This window comes from Megalobrama amblycephala, linkage group LG14, assembly GCF_018812025.1.
Source record: "Megalobrama amblycephala isolate DHTTF-2021 linkage group LG14, ASM1881202v1, whole genome shotgun sequence".
Taxonomy (NCBI): Eukaryota; Metazoa; Chordata; class Actinopteri; order Cypriniformes; family Xenocyprididae; genus Megalobrama; species Megalobrama amblycephala.
The window spans coordinates 20,457,448-20,478,073 of record NC_063057.1 but is presented as its reverse complement, the minus strand read 5'-3'; the positions used below and the strand labels follow the sequence as shown (position 1 = coordinate 20,478,073).

Below are 20,626 nucleotides of genomic sequence, written 5' to 3'. Positions count from 1 at the left end.
GATGAGAGATTAATCTAATTTATTTTCTTAATATCTCTCTTGTGGCCCATAGTGAGAAAAAAAATAGTATTTTTCATGAATCGAGAAGTATTTCATGTTAAGCAAGTTGTTTTTTAAATGAACAGTAAGCTATGTAACTAATATTTTTTTATCATCGCAGCGCGTCAGTTATGCAGTGATGCACTATGATATCGTGGGGCAAATGAATTGCAATATTAATTTAATAAGCAGCATGATTATGATAAGAATAATTTAATAGCCCTGCGTGCCCGTCCATTATACACTACTGCGCAGGGATAGTCAGCGTTCAGGCACGGCATCAAAGCAATTAACTGTTTTATCCAAATCCACATGCATGGACCGTTCAATGTTCAGTACTGCAATGTCCGAGTCTCTCCTGTCTCATGATGTTTCTTATGTGTTTTCAGTCGGCACAAGCAAGAAACATTTACTAGACTGTGGACTAGCTTTGACTCTCTGAACAGTGGCTGCGTGCAGCCGAATTTTTATGACCACAGAAGGTGCGCGTGCATGCGCCGAACGCGTCTTTCCGCGCTTACGGGCAAAGGAGTATCTTTGAAAGACCCGCAAGCTCACGGGCAAAAGAGTCTCTTTGAAAGGCTCGCACGCTCAACTGTGCGTGAGACAGAGCAGAACGCGGGAAATGAGCGGGAAAAATATGGGGGCCCCCACTTGCCCCCCCCCAGTGTCACCCATGGTTACAGTTGTAGTAAATAGCATGTTTGTCTCTTTACCTCAAGCTCTCTTCGTTTCATTTACAAAAAGTTCTGTTAAGGTACTTTGATATAATATATCCTGAAGGATTACCATATTTTCTTACTGGTTCTGGGCCTTGAGGTGTCTAGACGGGGGGTGTTCTGGTATTGATCAAACTTTGAAAGTTCTGACGGAAGATGGATGAGTTGAAGTACATCTCTGATTACCATGGTAGTTTTGTCTCTCTCTTCAAGACCATCACTCGTGTAATTACCGCATGAGTCTGTATAAAAGCCCAATTAAAAGAGCATCAAGTCTCTCATCCATGAGGCACATTAACAATGGCTAATTAAACCTGCACTGTCTGCTTCTGATTTACTTTGTAAACTAATTTAATAGAGCAGCTCTTTCTGTCTCTCACCTTTGCTTTGCTGTTTTCATTGCTCTTTGCCTCTTGAATGAGCTTGTCACTCCATCTTCATCATCATCATCTCTGTAAAGGTAAAACATTAATCGTGGTGAATGAACAGTTCTAACAGGGACTCGTCGTTATCAGGGAAGCATTTGAAAGCTGTTTGCTTTTAAATTGTTTTTTTGTTTTCCTGCTGCAGCCCCTCAGATGTATTAGTTGCCATGACAATTGCAGCTTCCCTCCAAAACTCTGCAGCTGCTTTCAGACAAATTCATGAAACATGCAAATAAGACACACACACCAGCCCGGCGGATAATCACGTTACAGCTTTCGACTGTTCCTCTTTCTCTGTGGCTGAGACATGGATTTAACAGCGCCAGAGGTTTAACCACTTCTCTTCTCATTGGCATATGAATCGTTCCTGAGACGGGCTGATGGAGGTGGAGGCGTTTAAAACAGCTGATTCACTGTCTGCTGTTTCACTGATACACTGACTTGAGTAAATGAGCTATTTTAAATATGTTTGGGAAGAAATATAATTATAAAGCTGCATGTCTTGTTGCTTTGCCGTGTCTGGTTTTGGCTTTTTTTCTGGTTTTGATTATAGCAATTAGATGATAAATACATCTGATTAAGCACTAATCCACATCACTTGATATCTGGGATTAGAGCTCTTGTACTATGATGCAGTTATCTGTTACAGAAGAGCATTTGTCTGTTTTAAATGAAAACAATTTACAAATGAGTAAGATGCTTTACATGCAGTGGTGTCGAATTATTTGATTTTTTTTTTTTTTTTTTTTAATTGAATTGAAGAATATCTTTAAAGGATTAGTTCACTCTCAAATGAAAATTAACCCAAGCTTTACTCACCCTCAAGCCATCCAAGGTGTATATGACTTTCTATACGACAATAAACGTGTACTCCACATGGCTCTGGGGGGTTAATAAAGGGCTTCTGAAGTGAAGTGATGTGACTGTGTAAAAAAAAATATCCATATTTAACACATAGTTGTGAAGTAAAATATCTTGCTTCCACCAGACCGCCTTCCGTACACTTTTTCCATAAGTTGAATAGGGAAGGCGTAGGACGTAGCGTAAGCTTTTTGAACTGCAAGAGTTTTACACTTTTTTCAGTTGAAAAGAAATTAATGTTTTTGAGGACTTCACTGGGGTACGTGTTGGAGGTCCAAATTGCAGTTTAAATACAGCTTCAAAGGGCTCTACATGATCCCAGAAGAGGAATAAGGGTCTTATCTAGCGAAACGATCTGTCATTTTCTTGAAAAAATTTAAATTTATATACTTTTTAACCACAAATGCTCATCTTGAACTAGCTCTCTTCTTCTCTATTTGAATTATGGCAGTGTAGACACTGCTAAGTGTATTACTGCCCTCCACAGGTCAAAGTTTGAACTAAATTGTTATATACAATATGCTAGTGCAAGTATATAACAATTATTTCAAACTTTGACCTGTGGAGGGCAGTAATACACTTAGCAGTGTCTACACTGCCGGAATTCTAATAGAGAAGAAGAAGAAGAGAGCTAGTTCAAGATGAGCATTAATGGTTAAAACGTATAAAATTGTAATTTTTTTTTTTTTAGAAAATGAGTGATGGTTTCTCTAGATAAGACCCTCATTCATTGTCTGGGATCGTGTAGAACGCTTTAAAGCTGCACTGAAACTGTAATTTTTACCTTCAACCGTTTGGAGGCCATTGAATTCCACTATATGGAGAAAAATCCTGGAATGTTTTCATCAAAAACCTTAATTTCTTTTTGACTGAAGAGAGAAAGACATGGACATCTTGGATGACATGGGGGTGAGTAAATTATCAGGAAATTTTAATTTGAAAGTGAACTAATCCTTTAAGTTTGGGCAATAAATAATGGTGCAAATACCAGTAAATTGACTAGCTCAAACCTTAGTAAATCACCTTGCCTGATTCATTTAAATACTCTCCTCCCATAAATTTTAAAATCTGAAAGGGAAACTCTTATAAATGCATATGCAATACGGTCAGCCGCAAAAATAACCATGTCTATGCATTTTCAGTGGTAATTTTTCACTGCGTGTCTTTTATAAATCCTGGCAATCATTTTTTAATGCCAAAAGAGGGTTTGAACTGGCATAAGCAGTTAGTAAATCTGGCCCTTAATAACAAAGGAACTGTTACTGGATTTGTTATGATCCATTTATACTGTATATAATAAGTTTGTAAGGTGTCATTATTTACAGTTCTGTAGAATGACCCAGCTGCTGTTTTTAGGTACTTTGCAGTGTACCTTTACAACAGTTTTAGTTAACTTGCTTTATTTCAAACACTTACTTGTTCATTTTATGTATTACAATCATTCCTGTTTTCCCGTCATTGAGCTTGAATCCTCCTCAATGTGTGCAGATCTCCTGGCAGTGCCGAAGCATCCGTATGCAGCCATGGAGAACTGGGGCCTGAGTGTGTTTGTGGAGCAGAAGATCTTGTTGGATCCTGACGTCTCCTCCTTCTCCTATCAGATGGAGCTCACCATGGTGGTGGTCCACGAGATCTGCCATCAGGTAAAACACATTTACGGGAGCATATGATCTGCTGTGTGGTTTAACTGCGGTCACAGTCATCTTCCTGCTGGAAGAAGACAAAACAGATTTATATATAAGCAACAATATATCAGATGTGTTAATAATAAATGTGTTTATGTCAGGTGTGTTAATAATAAATCAAAATGGACTAATTTAGTCCAATCATATCACCTGATTTTTTTTTTTTTTTTTTTTTGACATGTTGTGTTGATTATTTCATGACTGTTAAAGTCAGCATGAAATGGAAGTTCCCTATTGTGAAGTTTGAATTCTTGAACAAGAAAACGTAGGGCGGGACTTGATTTTTTTTCCCATTGTGAATTGATTGGATGGATGTGGTTTGTGTCAGTCATCAGAGAAGAGATGTCACTGCAAGATAGGGAGGGGGAGTTATTTTGATTAAAGATTATGAGGGCACATAAATTGTAAATAATAATAATGATGATCATGATGTGCACGTATAAACATTTAAAACATGTTTTGAAAATTGTATTTTAATCCTTAAAGGATTAGTTCACTTTCAAATGAAAATTTCCTTATAATTTACTCACCCCCATGTCATCCAAGATGTTCATGTCTTTCTTTCTTCAGTCGAAAAGAAATAAAGGTTTTTGATGAAAACATCCGAGGATTATTCTCCTTGTAGTGGTCTTCAATTGAGCCCAAATGGTTGAAGGTCAAAATTACAGTTTCATTGCAGCTTCAAAGCGTTCTACACGATCCCAGACGAAAAAAAAAAAAAAAAAAAAAGTATATAAGTTTGAACCATAAATGCTCATCTTGAACTAGCTCTCTTCTTCTTCTCTATTAGAATTCCGGCAGTGTAGACACTGCTGAGTGTATTACTGCCCTCCACAGGTCAAAGTTTGAACTAATTGTTATATTTGCACTAGCATATTGTATATGACAATTTAGTTCAAACTTTGACCTGAGGAGGGCAGTAATACACTTAGCAGTGTCTACACTGCCGGAATTCTAATAGAGAAGAAGAAGAGAGCTAGTTCAAGATGAGCATTTATGGTTAAAATGTATAAAATTTTCCCTTTTTTTTTTTTTTTTTTTTTTTTTAGACAATGAGTGATGGTTTCTCTAAATAAGACCCTTATTTCTCATCTGGGATTGTGTAGAGCTCTTTGAAGCTGCACTGAAACTGTAATTCTGACCTTCAACCATTTGAGCTCCATTGAAGTCCACTATAAGGAGAAAAATCCTGGAATGTTTTCATCAAAAACCTTCATTTCTTTTCGACTGAAGAAAGAAAGACATAAACATCTTGGATGACATGGGTGTAAGTAAATTATCAAGAAATTTTAATTTGAAAGTGAACTAATCCTTTAAATTAGGTGCAAGAAGCAATGCCTTAAAACTCTCTAAACTACTTGCAATTATATATTTGATTGTTATGCCTAATTTATGTTTATACATTCTGTATTTGTTATCTGTAAGTAATTTTTTTGTTGTTGTTCGTTTATTTATTTGTGTTTGTTTTCTCTTTCTATGAAAGCTGCTTGAACTTCAATGTGTTTGTGTTTTAAAAGGTAGTTTGAGGCATCTCATCAGCAACTGTTCCAGCAGGAATTCAGATAAACAACAATAATGGAGATGATCGAAAACGAATTTCATTATGGATAGATTAACCGGGTCTGCTCGATGTGCACTGAAAACCTCAGCTCTGTTAATTTAACAGTAACACATTTCTAAGAAAAGCACCTAAAAATAGCTCACAACGTGAGCTGCTGCGGGAAAAGTTCATGACCCAAGCTTCCCAAAACACAAGAATGCTTTATATTAAGCTCATAAACAAACTCGTAAGTGTATAGCCTAGCGTACCTGCCCTGTCAGGTGCTCGGTTAGATATGTTTCCCGTTTAATGCGTGAGACATGATTTCCCCAACACACTTAGCGCTTAACTTACATTTAATGTTTATATCCTTGTTTGTAAATGTTATAAATTCACATGAGTATTTCCATTTTGTTTTAAGACGTCCTGACAGCAAGCGAATCTCCGCCAAACTTCACTGACTAAACGAGCGCCAGCGCGCGCATGCGCATCAAACAGACGGAGCGCGTCAGAGAGTAATTTATTAATTCTACTGAATATTTCTTGTTTGTCGTTAAATTTAGGTTTAAAATTCTACATGTAAGGCACATCATTTTATTTTTTATCAATGCATGTTACTGTAAAGGGATTAGCATAAATGAATATAAATGATGTCTCTTATTGACATTTAGCCTACACATAAAAAAATAAGGCGTTTGTGTTCCTTTTTAATAGTTAACACTTAGTTTGTGCTTCAGTTCTTTATTATAACTATAATTATTATTATTTCTCAAAACTGTTGACAAGATCTGCAGGTGCTATAATGTAAGGCCTTTTTTTTTTTTTTTTTTTTTTTTGCAGATAATGTATACAACACAGGCACATGCATATTGGCTATATTTGTTGTCATACTGTAGCAATTCACAGAAAATAAAAATCAAAAAATGAATCAATTAACAAAATAATTATTTGCAGACTGACACATTCTGACTTGAATCAGCTATTTACCAGTGTCCCCTGAAAAAGCACTTATAGATTTATACCTATATCCAGTTTGTCACCTTGAAGACAGAGAAAGAAAGCCAGAAAGAGTAAAAACTCCAGGAGTCAGAGAGTAACAGAGAGTGTGAAGATGATCAGTTGTTGAGTTAAAGGGCAGAACAGCAGCAGATGTAATTGGACATCTGGAGAATTTGATGCACAGCTCATATAAAAAGAGCTTCACACATCACCTCCATTGGGATTGTGAAAGTAAAGATTTCTTTCCTTAATCCCTCTTTCTTTCTCTCTGTGTTTTGCCTTTTCTCTAGAGCGTTTCCCTCATACACAAGTCTTTCTTGTGTTAAATAACCTATTTTTTGTGTCTTTGCATCATTGCAGACTATTAGATGCAGATCAAACAAGCAGTCTGGGTTAAAAAGTGATTTTTTCTTCTTCTTTTGGCATTGAAATAACGTTCAGTAAAGGACTTTAAGCCCACAAATGCATCATCGGCATGATTTGTAAAGGAAACGTTGGAATTATTCATTGCATATGCTCATTTTTCACCAGCTTTTGTTTGCAGCTCTTATGTTGCTGAGAACCTTGGATTTTATTATGCCTTTTGTTATGGAGGATTATTGATGAGCATGTTGGAGATGTTCTGCTCTCTCCAGTATTGTTCTGGATTCATAGTCTTCCTCATTTGCTGCTGAATCACAGTTTTGCATTATGTCCTAGCTCAAAGCTCAATGTGTGGTATGAAACAGCATGTCTGCAGTTCTTTCCTCTTTTCTTTTTGTTTGTTTTCTTGTTTTTGTTTTATTTTTAGGGAGCAGAAAACAATCCCCTCATCTCTCATTTCTGCACAGATAATACAGCTCTGTCTGAACTCAGTCTGAACCTTATACAGTAAAACACTCTCACAAGGAGCATGAAATCATGATATTATTTCAGAAACAGCAATATTGTGCGTATTTAGAGCTGAAATTCATGAAATTTAATTTTATAATCATTAATAATTGAAAAGAAGCTGCAGTGGAGGCTAGAACTATATATATATATATATATATATATATATATATATATATATATATATATATATATATATATATATAAAAAAAATGTGCCAAAACATAAAATAGTTATGAATTGTCATGGCAGTGTGTTGATGCTATAATGTTAGATGTCATATTAAACATTGAAAGCATGTGTCATTTAAGCTTTAAACACAAGTGTGTGCATATGTAAGTGTGCTTACTTATGAATAAGAGAAAGAAGGAGAGACAGAGAGAATAAAAGACAGAGATTAGCGTCACACATTTTTGAATTCACCGCAGGCTGTTTCACCCTTTTGTGTCGCAGCTCTCTGGAGCTTCTGCTCATCTTTATGTTTTTAATTAAGACTTCCATTTTCTATTCAAACTGTTTTTCTGTTTCAGTCTCATGCCCATCATATTTCATATAGAGTTAAATAGCACACTGCTAATTATTTTCCACTGTAAATTACCTCAGATCATAAGAGTGGGCGGAGCTTATGCTCATCTGAAATATTGATTGGCTCCTTCATTTGAAAGCATTAGATCAGTCCTCATCCAGCACGTATTTTGTCATACATTAATAGTCTGTCTGCGTACTAATAACTCGAGCTGGTGGCAAAGTGCCGGCTTCTTATAAATCACATTTGTATCTCGTTGCTCACGCTGACTGCCTGCAGAGAATTGATTAGTGGACGACAGGCACTGTTTGCAATTGTATAGCTTTGTCCTGTGGACTCTCCTGGACTCATTTTAATGTCATATAGTGTAGCAGCGGATTGTTAGCAGATTTGCCGCCGCCAGCAATGGGGTTTATATGTCACAAAAGCTCAATCACTGTTCATTTCTCATCTCATTTTAGCCTCTCAGAATTAAATGATGCTGCTGCGGTCATTCATACGCAGTTATTCAGGCAATAACATAAACCTAATAGAGGCCGATGCCGCTGATGTTGAGTTTCTTATTTTCCCACAGATTGGAGAGGTTACATTCTGCCCTCTGGATATGAATTTGTTTGGAGAGTGAGGCTTCGGTTCTCATTCGTCACATACATCTTATCACAGTTGCTTTAAACATAGTTAGACATTAAATACGAGTTACACATGAGGATAAATCTGTCAGTGAAACTGAGTCTTGTCTAAATGACTCATGTCTGTTGGCTGGTGTTTTACTCTCTGCTCATTTATAAAAGACAGCATCCATAAACACATGTGAAATTGGGGATTTCACACTCTCACTCTGAATTCGGACAAATAAATGAATTTTGTCACTCTAAACAGAGGGTTTCAGATTCTCTTATTGTGATTTAGAGCAATTTCTAGTTCTAGTTCAGATTTACTGAGATTCAAATTTGAACAGGATAAACAGTCATGTTTGTTTTATTAGTGCAGACAGGTACTGTAGTGTGATAACGGCTCTGTTCCAAAACCTAGTGTCTACTGTCTATACAGGCAGCTGCTTTAAGGACACATCCTCACTGAAACTGAACCCCATAAGTGACTGAGTTGAAAGGCTGTACAGTCATTAACTGTTCATGTTCATGGATCATTCCAGTAGAGTGTGATTTTCAACATGGTGTTAAGCGGAAAACAAAAAGTTATCTTACACTCATCTACTTTTTAATCAGAGAATAGCATCAAGTCAGTTAAACTCCTGGGATATTGATCTGGTCAGTTCAGTAGCAGAGGGGGTTGTTAATCAGTTTCCGCTGCTTTGGTGTTAATGAAATTAACAACAGGTGCACTAGATGGGAAACAATAAGACGACCCCCAAATGCATGAGGTGATACCTGGACCCTACAGAGGTTGCACAGGCAGTCCAACTCTTCAAGGATGGAACATCAATATGTGCCATTGCCAGAAGGATTCCTGTGTGTCCCAGCACAGTCTCAAGAGCATGGAGGAGATTTCAGGAGACAGGCAGTTTCTCTAGGAGAGCTGGACAGGGCCGTAGAAGGTCCCTAACCCATCAGCAGGACCGGTATCTGCTCCTTTGTGCAAGGAGGAACAGGATGAGCACTGCCAGAGCCCTACAAAATGACCTCCAGCAGGCCACTGGTGTGAATGTCTCTGATCAAACAATCAGAAACGGATTTCATGAGGGTGGCCTGAGGGCCCAACCTCCTCTAGTGGGCCCTGTGCTCACTGCCCGGCACCATGGAGCTCGATTGGAATTTGCCATTGAACACCAGAATTGGCAGGTCTGCCACTGGCGCCCTGTGCTTTTCAGATGAGGGCAGGTTCACCCTGAGCACGTGACAGACGTGAAAGGGTCTGGAGAAGCCGTGAAGAACTTTATGCTACCTGTAACATCGTTCAGCATGACCGGTTTGGTGGTGGGTCAGTGATGGTCTGGGGAGGCATTTCCATGAAGGGACACACAGACCTCTACAGGCTAGACAATGGCACCCTGACTGCCATTAATTATCAGGATGAAATCCTTGGACCCATTGTCAGACCCTACACTGGTGCAGCGGATACTGGGTTCCTCCTGGTGCACAACATTGCCCAGCCCCATGTGGCGAGAGTATGCAGGCAGTTCCTGGAGGATGAAGGAACTGATACCATTGAATGGCCCCCACGCTAATCTGACCTAAATCCAATAGAACACCTCTGGGACATTATGTTTCGGTCCATCCGACTCTGCCAGGTTGCACCTCAGACTGTCCAGGAGCTCAGTGATGCCCTGGTCCAGATCTGGGAGGAAATACCCCGGGACACCATCCGTCGTCTCATTAGGAGCATGCCCCGATGTTGTCAGGCATGCATACAAGCACGTGGGGGCCTTTCAAACTACTGAGTACCATTTTGAGTTGCTGCAATGAAATTTCAGCAAAATAGACTAGCCTGCTGCATCATTTTTTCACTTTGATTTTCAGGGTGTCTTTGAATTTAGTCCTCTGTAGGTTGATAATTTTCATTTCCATCAAATGATGTGGCATCTTTTCGCTCCTAACACATTACCCAGTCCATATCAGTATAAATATCCAGCATGATATTTTTGTTTTTTGAGCAGTGTAGATACTTTGCAGTATTGAATGAGATATGTTTATAATCAACATTTAAATATCCATAGTACACTTAAAAGTAAACTTTTATAAACAAAAAGTAAGCCAATTTATCCACAGAAAGTATTGAAATAGTTTACTTACAACTACTAGTAGTACATTCATATTAGTGTAATTATAAGAAAGTATACTTGAAAAATATACTTGAATTTTGCTTAAAGGGATAGTTCACACAAAAATGAAAATCACCCCATAATTTACTAACCCTCAAGCCATCCTAGGTCTATATGACTTTCGTCTTTCAGCCAAACACAATAAGAGTTCCTATATTAAAAATATCCTGGCTCTTATAATGGTAGTGATTAGGGGATGAGATTTTGAAGCCCAAAAAAGTGCATCCATCGATCATAAAATGCATTTCCAGGGGGTTCAAATTAAGGGTATACCATAGGACATAGCGTAGTACATCATGGCGTAGCATAGAACGTCATGTCATTTTATACTACGTCGCGGAAGTTAACGATTTTTTTAGACGTAGGTCGAATACGTATGGAATAACGTTAGACTATGGTCCTTGTGCAGGAGATGCAGGTTTGATCCTATGGGCCATATAACATTTGAACTTGTACTACAATATAGCTTCAGGACTTCTTTCTTGTGGTTTTCCAGATGAGAAGACAATGACCTTGTCTGAACCTCTTTGTTAAATTTCAATAAAGGACATTTACACTTAATTTTTAGCCATTTACTATATACAAGACTGCCAGTTTGGTTGAAGGCTTCATGTCAGTATGACTCTTCAGAGCGAATCTCAGCTGCTTTGGTGAGTTTCATGTCTTAAGGTTGTTTTTTAATGATGCAGTTGAAGGTTTTCTCCTGCCTCAAATATAATTTGTATGCTGCAGTATAGAGGTACACAGTGAACTCTTTTTTTGCCAAAAGTTTCAGCTTTCGTCTCACAGACATTTTTGAATGCGTAATTGAGTGAGTGTCTCATGGTTCATACTGTTCATTGGCATATTAGTGTTGTTGAGCTATCTGTATTTGACTGTACCAATCCATTTGCTCTGCAGCTTCTGTCTTTTTAAACACAATAAATGACGTGATGTGACTCACCGTCCTGGTTCACTGTCATTAGCATCAAAACATCTGACAAATCAGAAGAGGTTCAGAAAAAGTCACTAGACCTTTGGGAAGCCACTTGAAGTGTGACTAGCCGAGAGTTCCTTTGAGAGTATAACAGCTGTTTCTCTCCACGCTGTGGCTCTGCTATCAGTCCGTGTGTCTAAGTCACAGATGAACGTCCCGTCAGCTGCTGTAATGATGTCACGTTCGGATGAAAGAGGCACGACTCCCACAGAGGTTTGTGTGTTGCAACAATGAGATCCGGCATTCAGTAGCACACCTGCTTGAGCCTGTGGAAAATATCCAGCCCATTTACAACTGCAATGTTGCATCTTTTCCAGTCAATAGCCCTGTTTTGCTCACTGTCATCTGCTCACAATGGCAGGGGTCATTTGAATACTTTCTACCTTCCAGATGGGACGTTTCATAATCGAATCCTTATTTTTCTCTTTTCTGTTCATTTACGGTGTCCTTGGCGGAGCACCCAGATATGAATGCTGTGAAACAGAAAAATGTGTTTTTAATTGTGTAACTGTAGGTAATTGATTGTTGTGTCGTTAATCATAGTTGGTTTTCAATGTTCTGTGAAGCCATTTGTGAACAACTTTTCTGTTGAACCAGAGTGCAACTGTTTATTAGAAGTGTTTGTTTGAACTTCTACTTCTGAAGGAAGAGAGTTATTTTTCTTCTGTATTGGACTTTTCTAATAAACCGTGTTTGCCACCAGATGTACTGTAATATCCTTTTGCAGATATTGGATGAATAGGAGAGTGTATATTTTTCCTGATGGTTTGTCCAAATAAAGTTTGCTTTCAGTTTACTCAAAAACACTTTTGTTGTATAAAAGTTTGTCATAATTCTTCGCAAGTGAACATGAAATCGATCTTTGTAATGGTCACTCTGTTTCTCGGTTGATGATTGATGGTTCATTTCTTCTCTTCTAGTGGTTCGGGGATCTAGTCACACCAGTTTGGTGGGAGGATGTTTGGCTGAAGGAAGGATTCGCTCATTATTTCGAGTACATCGGAACTGATTTCCTCTTTCCAAAGTGGAACATGGTGAGTTGTTGCTCAGTAGTGAGCACTGTAATATTGGGTTCATTTCATTCAATGAATCATACATAACTTTGAATGGGAAAAAAAAGTGATGTGAAACAACACATTTGTCTCATAATGTGCATACATACACTCTATACAGAGATAATTTTGATAGTTTTCATGCTATTCAGATATCTGAATCTCTTCAAATAAGAGCAAATCTGTAATGCTTTTCACACTCACAAGATCTTGAGCATTTCTTTTTGTGCCAAGATTCAGTTAAGCAGAAAACAACAATTCTCTGGCAGTGCATTTGAGTGCTATACTTTGATTGCTCAATTCTGCCTGTTAAATGTTGAAAACAGTCTCTCAAGACCAAATTTTATGGACATTTATGTCTTATTTAATCTGTTTCATATCAAATAAAACAACAGAAGGCAATTTTCAGTTGTTTGGCTATTTCTTGCCAGGTACAGATTTTTGTGTGTGTGTGTCTCTCTGTGGGTTGAGTTGCTCTGTCCAGTGATTTCTCAGTATTGGGTCAGTCAACTGTCAGAATGTAATTGTATCACTGTATGCCAGTCACTGCTACCTGGTCAGTGTCACTCAGCATGACCAGTAACATCACTCTAAAAAAAGTATTGTTAGTTCTCGCTGCAAGTCGTCCAAGAGAGATGTTAAAGGTGCCCTAGAACTTTTTTTTTTTTAAGCTGTAATATAAGTCTAAGGTGTCCCCTGAATGTGTCTGTGAAGTTTCAGCTCAAAATACCCCATAGATTTTTTTTAATTAATTTTTTTTAACTGCCTATTTTGGGGCATAATTAGAAATGAGCCGATTCAGGGTGTGTTGCCCTTTAAATCTCGTGTTCCACGCCCCAAGAGCTCTCGCTTGCCTTAAACAACATAAAAAAAAAAGTTCAAACAGCTAATATAACCCTCAAAATGGATCTTTACAAAGTGTTCGTCATGCAGCTTGTCTAATCGCGTAAGTATGGTATTTATTTGGATGTTTACATTTGATTCTGAATGAGTTTGAGGCTATATGCTCCGTGGCTAACGGCTAATGCTACACTGTTGGAGAGATTTATAAAGAATGAAGTTGTGTTTATGAATTATACAGACTGCAAGTGTTTAAAAATGAAAATAGAGATGGCTCTTGTCTCCATGAATACAGTAAGAAACAATGGTAACTTTAACCACATTTAACAGTACATTAGCAACATGCTAATGAAACATTTAGAAAGACAATTTACAAATATCACTAAAAATATCATGTTATCATGGATCATGTCAGTTATTATTGCTCCATCTGCCATTTTTTGCTATTGTCCTTCCTTGCTTACCTAGCCTGATGATTCAGCTGTGCACATCCAGACGTTCTGCCCTTGTTTAATGCCTTTCATAATGTTGGGAACATGGGCTGGCATATGCAAATATTGGGGCGTACACCCCGACTGTTACGTAACAGTCGGTGTTATGTTGAGATTCGCCTGTTCTTCAGAGGTCTTTTAAACAAATGAGATTTATATAAGAAGGAGGAAACACTGGTGTTTGAGACTCACTGTATGTCTTTTCCATGTACTGAACTCTTGTTATTTAACTATGCCAAGGTAAATTCAATTTTTGAATCTAGGGCACCTTTAAAGTTTATAGTCACTTTCCTTAACAGGTATTTAGTTCAATGCTTTTGTAGTTGTTGAAATTGTTGAACCATGGTCGATGTGAATCTGGTCTTCTTCTATCATTTCTTGTGCTTTCTTTAACATTTCTGACTAGAAGTGGCAAAAAAACAAAAATAGAATCTTTTAAAAAGTAAAATTAGGATTTACTAAAATTGAAACACAAACAAACAAATAATACTATTTAAATTTGTATTTTAGTCTCAAAGTTTCTTTCTGGGTAGCTCAAATGACAATGATTTACAATGACAAAGTATGCATTTGATCTTACTAGCTGTCAGTATATTAGTGGGCTCAATGGAGGCATGCAGAGACTGGTTCATTATGAGCTTGTAAAAACAAATTGTTCCAACAGTTTTAATGGTTATTATGAGCACAGTTTGAGTTTGAGTTCATGTGCAGAAAGAGTCATATCTAATAGTGTTGAGCTCTGTTATCACACGCCTCTATTTTTCAGTCCTGCTGCATTGCCACAGCAACCGGTGCTTATGCCATCATATTTTGCTGTTTTAATGAAACTTCAGTCTATATGTAGTCTTCTCCAGATGTTCAATCAATTATCAGAGCTGTGAAATAATATTACAGCACCACAAGCTTGTAATGTGTTCTGAACAATGTGTTTAAATATTCTTAGTTTGCAAAAATTACTATACAATTTGCAAATATTATTCATGGGAAAAGACAAACTACATTATTACACTCCAAAAAATGATACTTTAAACTAACCCAAGTCAATTATGGACAGTGGTTCCACGCAACCAACTTAGTTTTTATTAACATTAAAGGTTTATTTTAAATCTATGCAAAATCATTGAGTTGTGACAACACATCTGACTAAGGAAGAATCTATGTAAAATATTTATGTCCAACCAACTCAATTCAATCATGGACAGTGGTTCCACATGATTGAAACAAGTAAAACGCAATAGAATCATCCTTGTTAAACTGACTAGAATCATTTGTGTTCATTGAACTTGAATGAATGAATTAGTTGAAATAAAATTAATAGTTTTCATATAAAATGATTTTTACAAATAATCCTACAATAAATGCTTTTTGTTTAGTCTTATGATTTTCATACACTGCCCTCCAAAAGTTTGGAAACACCCCTTATCATTTTTTGGTGCAAATACATTACAGTAACTTGATATTATCATTGAAGACCAGCAATAATAATTTTCATTTTGATTCCATAATAATGGCAATATATACATGTCAAAGTCAGACATGCCCCTTTGCCAGCTGTGATGCCTGGTTACTGGTTTAAACTTGGCCCAGGTTTGTAAAAGATTTTTGGGTCAGCACACCTTAATAGCTTCAACAATTAAGTTTAGAATACAATGAACCAATTAGAACCCAGTTTAAGTCAGATGCTAATGGTGGATATTTTGATGAATCGAAAATGTAATTTTTTTTCTATGTATAAACTGTTTATATAATAAAATATGTTTTTGTAGTTTGCGTTGTCCCTTATCAGTGCAAAATTATCACAAATTAAAAAGGATTCACGCCAATATTGTCCAAAACCCCACTTTTCTAGGGTGTTTCCAAACTTTTGAAGGGCAGTGTAACTTTTGTGATGTGATGTTCTGTGTTGGCAGTCTAGAAGTGATACTGGTTTCATCCAGAGCACTACCATAGTGAATACTTTATTATTAAAGTAAGTATTGAAATTTTGTTAGCAGGTCCTCAACCCAAGCACAATACAAGTACTCCAAAACTATTAATATAACAAACTTTTAAATACCAACATAATAGAACAGTAAACATTAAAAAATATCTCAATTTTCTCATCTTGCTAAAAACTGCTTAATATAACATTTTATTTCAACATTTACTCTCCCAATTCAGCCCCTTTGCAAAGCATGATGGGAAGTGAAAGTCCTGTTGGGTTTACTTGATTGAAATATGTTAATTTTAATATGAAAACATCAAGTTAAGTCAAAAAGTAATTGTTAAAAAAAAGTCAATTTAACATGAAGCAATTACATTTGAACCAGAAACCTAATGCAATGGTGTTGAATCAAAATAGGTTGTTTAAAGGTGCTATCGAATTGAAAATTGAATTTACCTCGGCATAGTTGAATAACAAGAGTTCAGTACATGGAAATGACATACAGTGAGTCTCAAACTCCATTGTTTCCTCCTTCTTATATAAATCTCATTTGTTTAAAAGACCTCTGGAAAACAGGTGAATCTCAACATAACACCGACTGTTACGTAACAGGATCATTAATATGTACGCCCCCAATATTTGCATATGCCAGCCCATGATCGAGGCATTACACAAGGGCAGCCAGCATTAATGTCTGGATGTGCACAGCTGAATCATCAGACTAGGTAAGCAAGCAAGGACAATAGCGAAAAATGGCAGATGGAGCGATAATAACTGACATGATCCATGATATCATGATATTTTTAGTGATATTTGTAAATTGTCTTTCTAAATGTTTTGTTAGCATGTTGCTAATCTACTGTTAAATGTGGTTAAAGTTACCATCGTTTATTACTGTATTCAAGGAGACAAGAGCTGTCGCTATTTTCATTTTTAAACACTTGCAGTCTGTATAATTCATAAACACAACTTCATTCTTTATAAATCTCTCCAACAGTGTAGCATAAGCCATTAGACACGAAGCATATAGCCTCAAACTCATTCAGAATCAAATGTAAACATCCAAATAAACACTGTACTTACGCAATTAGACATGCTGCATGATGAACACTTTTGTTAAGATCCATTTTGAGGGTTATATTAGCTGTGTAAACTTTGTTTATGCAATGATAAAGTCGAGAGCTCTGGGGGGCGGAGAGCACAAGCAATTAAAGGGGCAGCAGCCCTAAATCGGCGCATTTCTAATTATGCCTCAAAATAGGCAGTTAAAAAAATTATTTAAAAAAAATCTATGGGGTATTTTGAGCTGAAACTTCACAGACACATTCAGGCGACACCTTAGACTTATATTACATCTTGTAAAAAAAACGTTCGATGGCACCTTTAAATAAAGTGAACAGCATAAAAAAAAAATCTATTTTCTTTTTTTCTTTCTTTTTTTTTGAGTGTAGTTTTTTTGAGTTACACACCTCTGTGTCAGTCTGATCAAAAACTGCTAATTTACTGCAGAGCTTCACAGAGCTGGAATCTGTGCCAAAGCTGCCATTGACAAAACACTTGAATTCAAGGCTGGCGCATTTAATCTAGAGCACAAATTCGAAACTCCCATAAACAAAGTGCAATGTAAAAAAAGATTCATGGTCTAATGATTCATCCACATCCATTTCCTCCATCCAGATGGGTTCACGTTTGGAGAAAGACAGTCAATAGGTTCAGTGATGCTCTGAATGGTTGTATAACAGCCAAGAATTATGAGGCTATTTGACCAGACCAGGTGCGCCAAACACAATATCATCTCGTGATATTCCTGCATTATAGGATGATAAATAGATCCAGGAGTGTTTGTGAACACCAGGAGGAAGTCAAACACCTTCAAAGACTTCTCGAGTCACTATATCTGAACATTATTAATATTTTATGGGAATTTCTAGTCACGACGAGAACAGGACTTCCACCTTTAAAACTTCTTTTTGAAGAATTATGCAATCCTACAGTTCTTCTGAAGGCCATTCTCCTCATGAGGATCTGGATATCAGTATATTAGACCATCAGTTTAATTCATGTAGCATAAGTAGCATACATTATGATAACTAATTTATTTGTTTGTTAACTGCTTAATGTCTGTGTATCACTTACATTCCATAGTAAAATCCATTTTTAGGTGTTACTGAAAAAGCAACCTGATAAAATGATACAAGGACAAGGTTTGTTTGAGTGTAATGGTGTTAGTATTATGCTATTCTACTCCAGTTACAGTCATCTGTAATGCTGCAATTGTGATGCACTTGAAGCTTCACTCATAAAATGAAATAAGTATGTCATCTGCACAACAAAAATGTAAAAGTTTTCCAATTTTGGTGATACTGATGGTCCCCAGCTAACAAAAATATGTTCTAAAATCGTTTTGCCAACATGCTCTCTGAATGTTCAAAATGTCATTCATTTTGCAAACATTATGGTAACATTACTTTTGAATGTTCTCTGAATATTCTGAAATAAGCAGCAACATTTAAAAAATGTTATATGAACGTCCAACTAAAATGTTTCAGAAAAAATGTTCCATGAACAATGTATAGATAACGTTTTGTGATAATGTTTTGAGAAGACCAGATAACTTTGAACAAACGTTCTATGAACGTTACTGGAAGAATGTTCATAACTTATTATAAAAATTGCCAAAACGTTAGTAAATTTCTGCACTATAAACCCAAATAAGTTGGCAAAACTCAAAAAAACTGAGGAAAATCAGTTTCCTCAGAATCGTTTAAGTTAAGAAATTTAAAGTTTAAGTAAGCAAAATTGGCAGATTTTTATTTAATTATTCTTAACTTGAAATGTTTGAGTACACTACTTCTACATGTAACTTAAAATTATCATGTAATCTCAATGTGAACATTTTTTTTAGTGTAAACTTAGCTAGTTATAACAAGCTAATTCAGAAAATGCTAATTTGCTAACATGTTAACAATATCATAGTAGAGCACTTGCTAAATGAGTGCAGCAATACTTTTCTCTTAAACCAAGCCTAATGCACCACTTGTCACCATGATGGTAACTCTCCAAAAACCCACATTAACAGAAACTCTTCTAAATTAGCATAACAAAACATTAATCACTACTAAATCTCCCACTTAACCTTAATATTGTACAAAAGAACATATAACATACATTATCTAGCATTTACTCTCCATTTCAAGTACCATAGGCTAAGCATGCTGGGAAATACAAATCCCAGCCCAGTTCCAGTTAAACTTAAAGGTGCCCTAGAACTTTTAAAAAAAAAAATGTAATATAAGTCTAAGGTGTCCCCTGAATGTGTCTGTAAAGTTTCAGCTCAAAATACCCCATAGATTTTTTTTTAATTCATTTTTTTAACTGCCTATTTTGGGGCATAATTAGAAATGAGCCGATTCAGGGTGTGTGGCCCTTTAATTCTCGTGCTCTACGCCCCAAGAGCTCGCGCTTGCCTTAAACAACATAAAAAAGTTCAAACAGCTAATATAACCCTCAAAATGGATCTTTACAAAGTGTTCGTCATGCAGCTTGTCTAATCGCTTAAGTAAAGTGTTTATTTTGATGTTTACATCGATTCTGAATGAGTTTGAGGCTGTGCTCCGTGGCTAACGGCTAATGCTACACTGTTGCAGAGATTTATAAAGAATGAAGTTGTGTTTATGCATTATACAGACTGCAAGTGTTTAAAAATGAAAATAGCGACGGCTCTTGTCTCGTGAATACAGTAAGAAATGATGGTAACTTTAACCACATTTAACAGTACATTAGCAACATGCTAACGAAACATTTAGAAAGACAATTTACAAAAATCACTAAAAATATCATGTTATCATGGATCATGTCAGTTATTATTGCTCCATCTGCCATTTTTCGCTATTGTCCTTGCTTGCTTACCTAGTCTGTTGATTCAGCTCTGCACATCCAGACGTTAATACTGCCTGCCCTTGTGTAATGCCTCGATCATGGACTGGCATATGCAAATATTGGGGGCGTACATATTAATGATCCCGACTGTTACGTAACAGTCTGTGTTATGTTGTGATTCGCCTGTTCTTCGGAGGTCTTTTAAACAAATGAGATTTATATAAGAAGGAGTAAACAATGGAGTTTGAGACTCACTGTATGTTTTTTCCATGTACTGAACTCTTTTTATTTAACTATGCCGAGGTAAATTCAAATTTTGAATCTAGGGCACCTTTAAGTTCATCTAAATTAAAAGAAATAAGTTCACAAAACTCAAAACAATGAAACAGTTCAGTTTACTTAAAATATATCAGTTCTGTGAACTTGAAAGAAAAGGTGCTATAAAAGTTCATTTGACTGAACTAATTTGTTTAATTTATGTTTGTCCTACTTGAACCAATTAGTGTTTTTGAGATTTAGTGTTTACAGTGATGAGAATGTTCCCTGTTAGCTGTCTTTATTATGAATTCGCAGTTCTGAATCTGTTTGAATCTTCTGCTCATTATGATTCACTTACTGTGTTTAGTTTTATCATGAGCTAGTGTGAAGATTAGTGTGTGTTCATCACTCAGACCTGATATGTCTTAGTCTGAACATAGTGTACACGGTATATGCTAAGTGTAAGTGCTGACGGCTAAAGCACATTTTTATTTATTTGTCTAATTTGAGTAAGATAAATGTCAATACAGATCCTTTGTTTAATACTTGTGTGCTTTCTGCTCACACACTCACATTCTCATTCACATAATGACCTTCCCGTCTCGTCTGTCCCAGTATTTCATACCTCTCTGCTCCAAGCCACCTTGGTTATGGGGCATCGGCCAAGCAGAGAGACCATTTAGGGAACATCATTTCAGGGAGCAATTGGGTCTTTCTCATCCGATAAGCTTTGTCTCTAAGCATTCCCCTTCCACAATTTGGA

The 20,626-nt window shown here is 36.6% G+C and overlaps 1 protein-coding gene and 1 long non-coding RNA gene across 2 annotated transcripts in view; one reads left to right on the top strand and one right to left on the bottom strand.

The window, feature by feature from the left end:
* LOC125246448 overlaps positions 1-5,747 on the bottom strand; it is a 69,364-nt gene extending 63,617 nt beyond the window's left edge. The window contains exons 1-4 of the long non-coding RNA XR_007179877.1: positions 5,624-5,747; positions 3,461-3,754; positions 1,139-1,210; positions 842-1,000 (exon numbers count right to left, since the gene is read on the bottom strand). This is a non-coding gene — a long non-coding RNA (uncharacterized LOC125246448). The remainder of the gene's footprint in view (positions 1-841; positions 1,001-1,138; positions 1,211-3,460; positions 3,755-5,623) is intronic.
* LOC125246445 (thyrotropin-releasing hormone-degrading ectoenzyme-like) overlaps positions 1-20,626 on the top strand; it is a 166,174-nt gene that overhangs the window by 68,114 nt on the left and 77,434 nt on the right. Inside the window, exons 4-5 of the mRNA XM_048157387.1 lie at positions 3,533-3,687; positions 12,340-12,453. Coding sequence (XP_048013344.1) covers positions 3,533-3,687; positions 12,340-12,453 — 269 coding nt within the window. The remainder of the gene's footprint in view (positions 1-3,532; positions 3,688-12,339; positions 12,454-20,626) is intronic.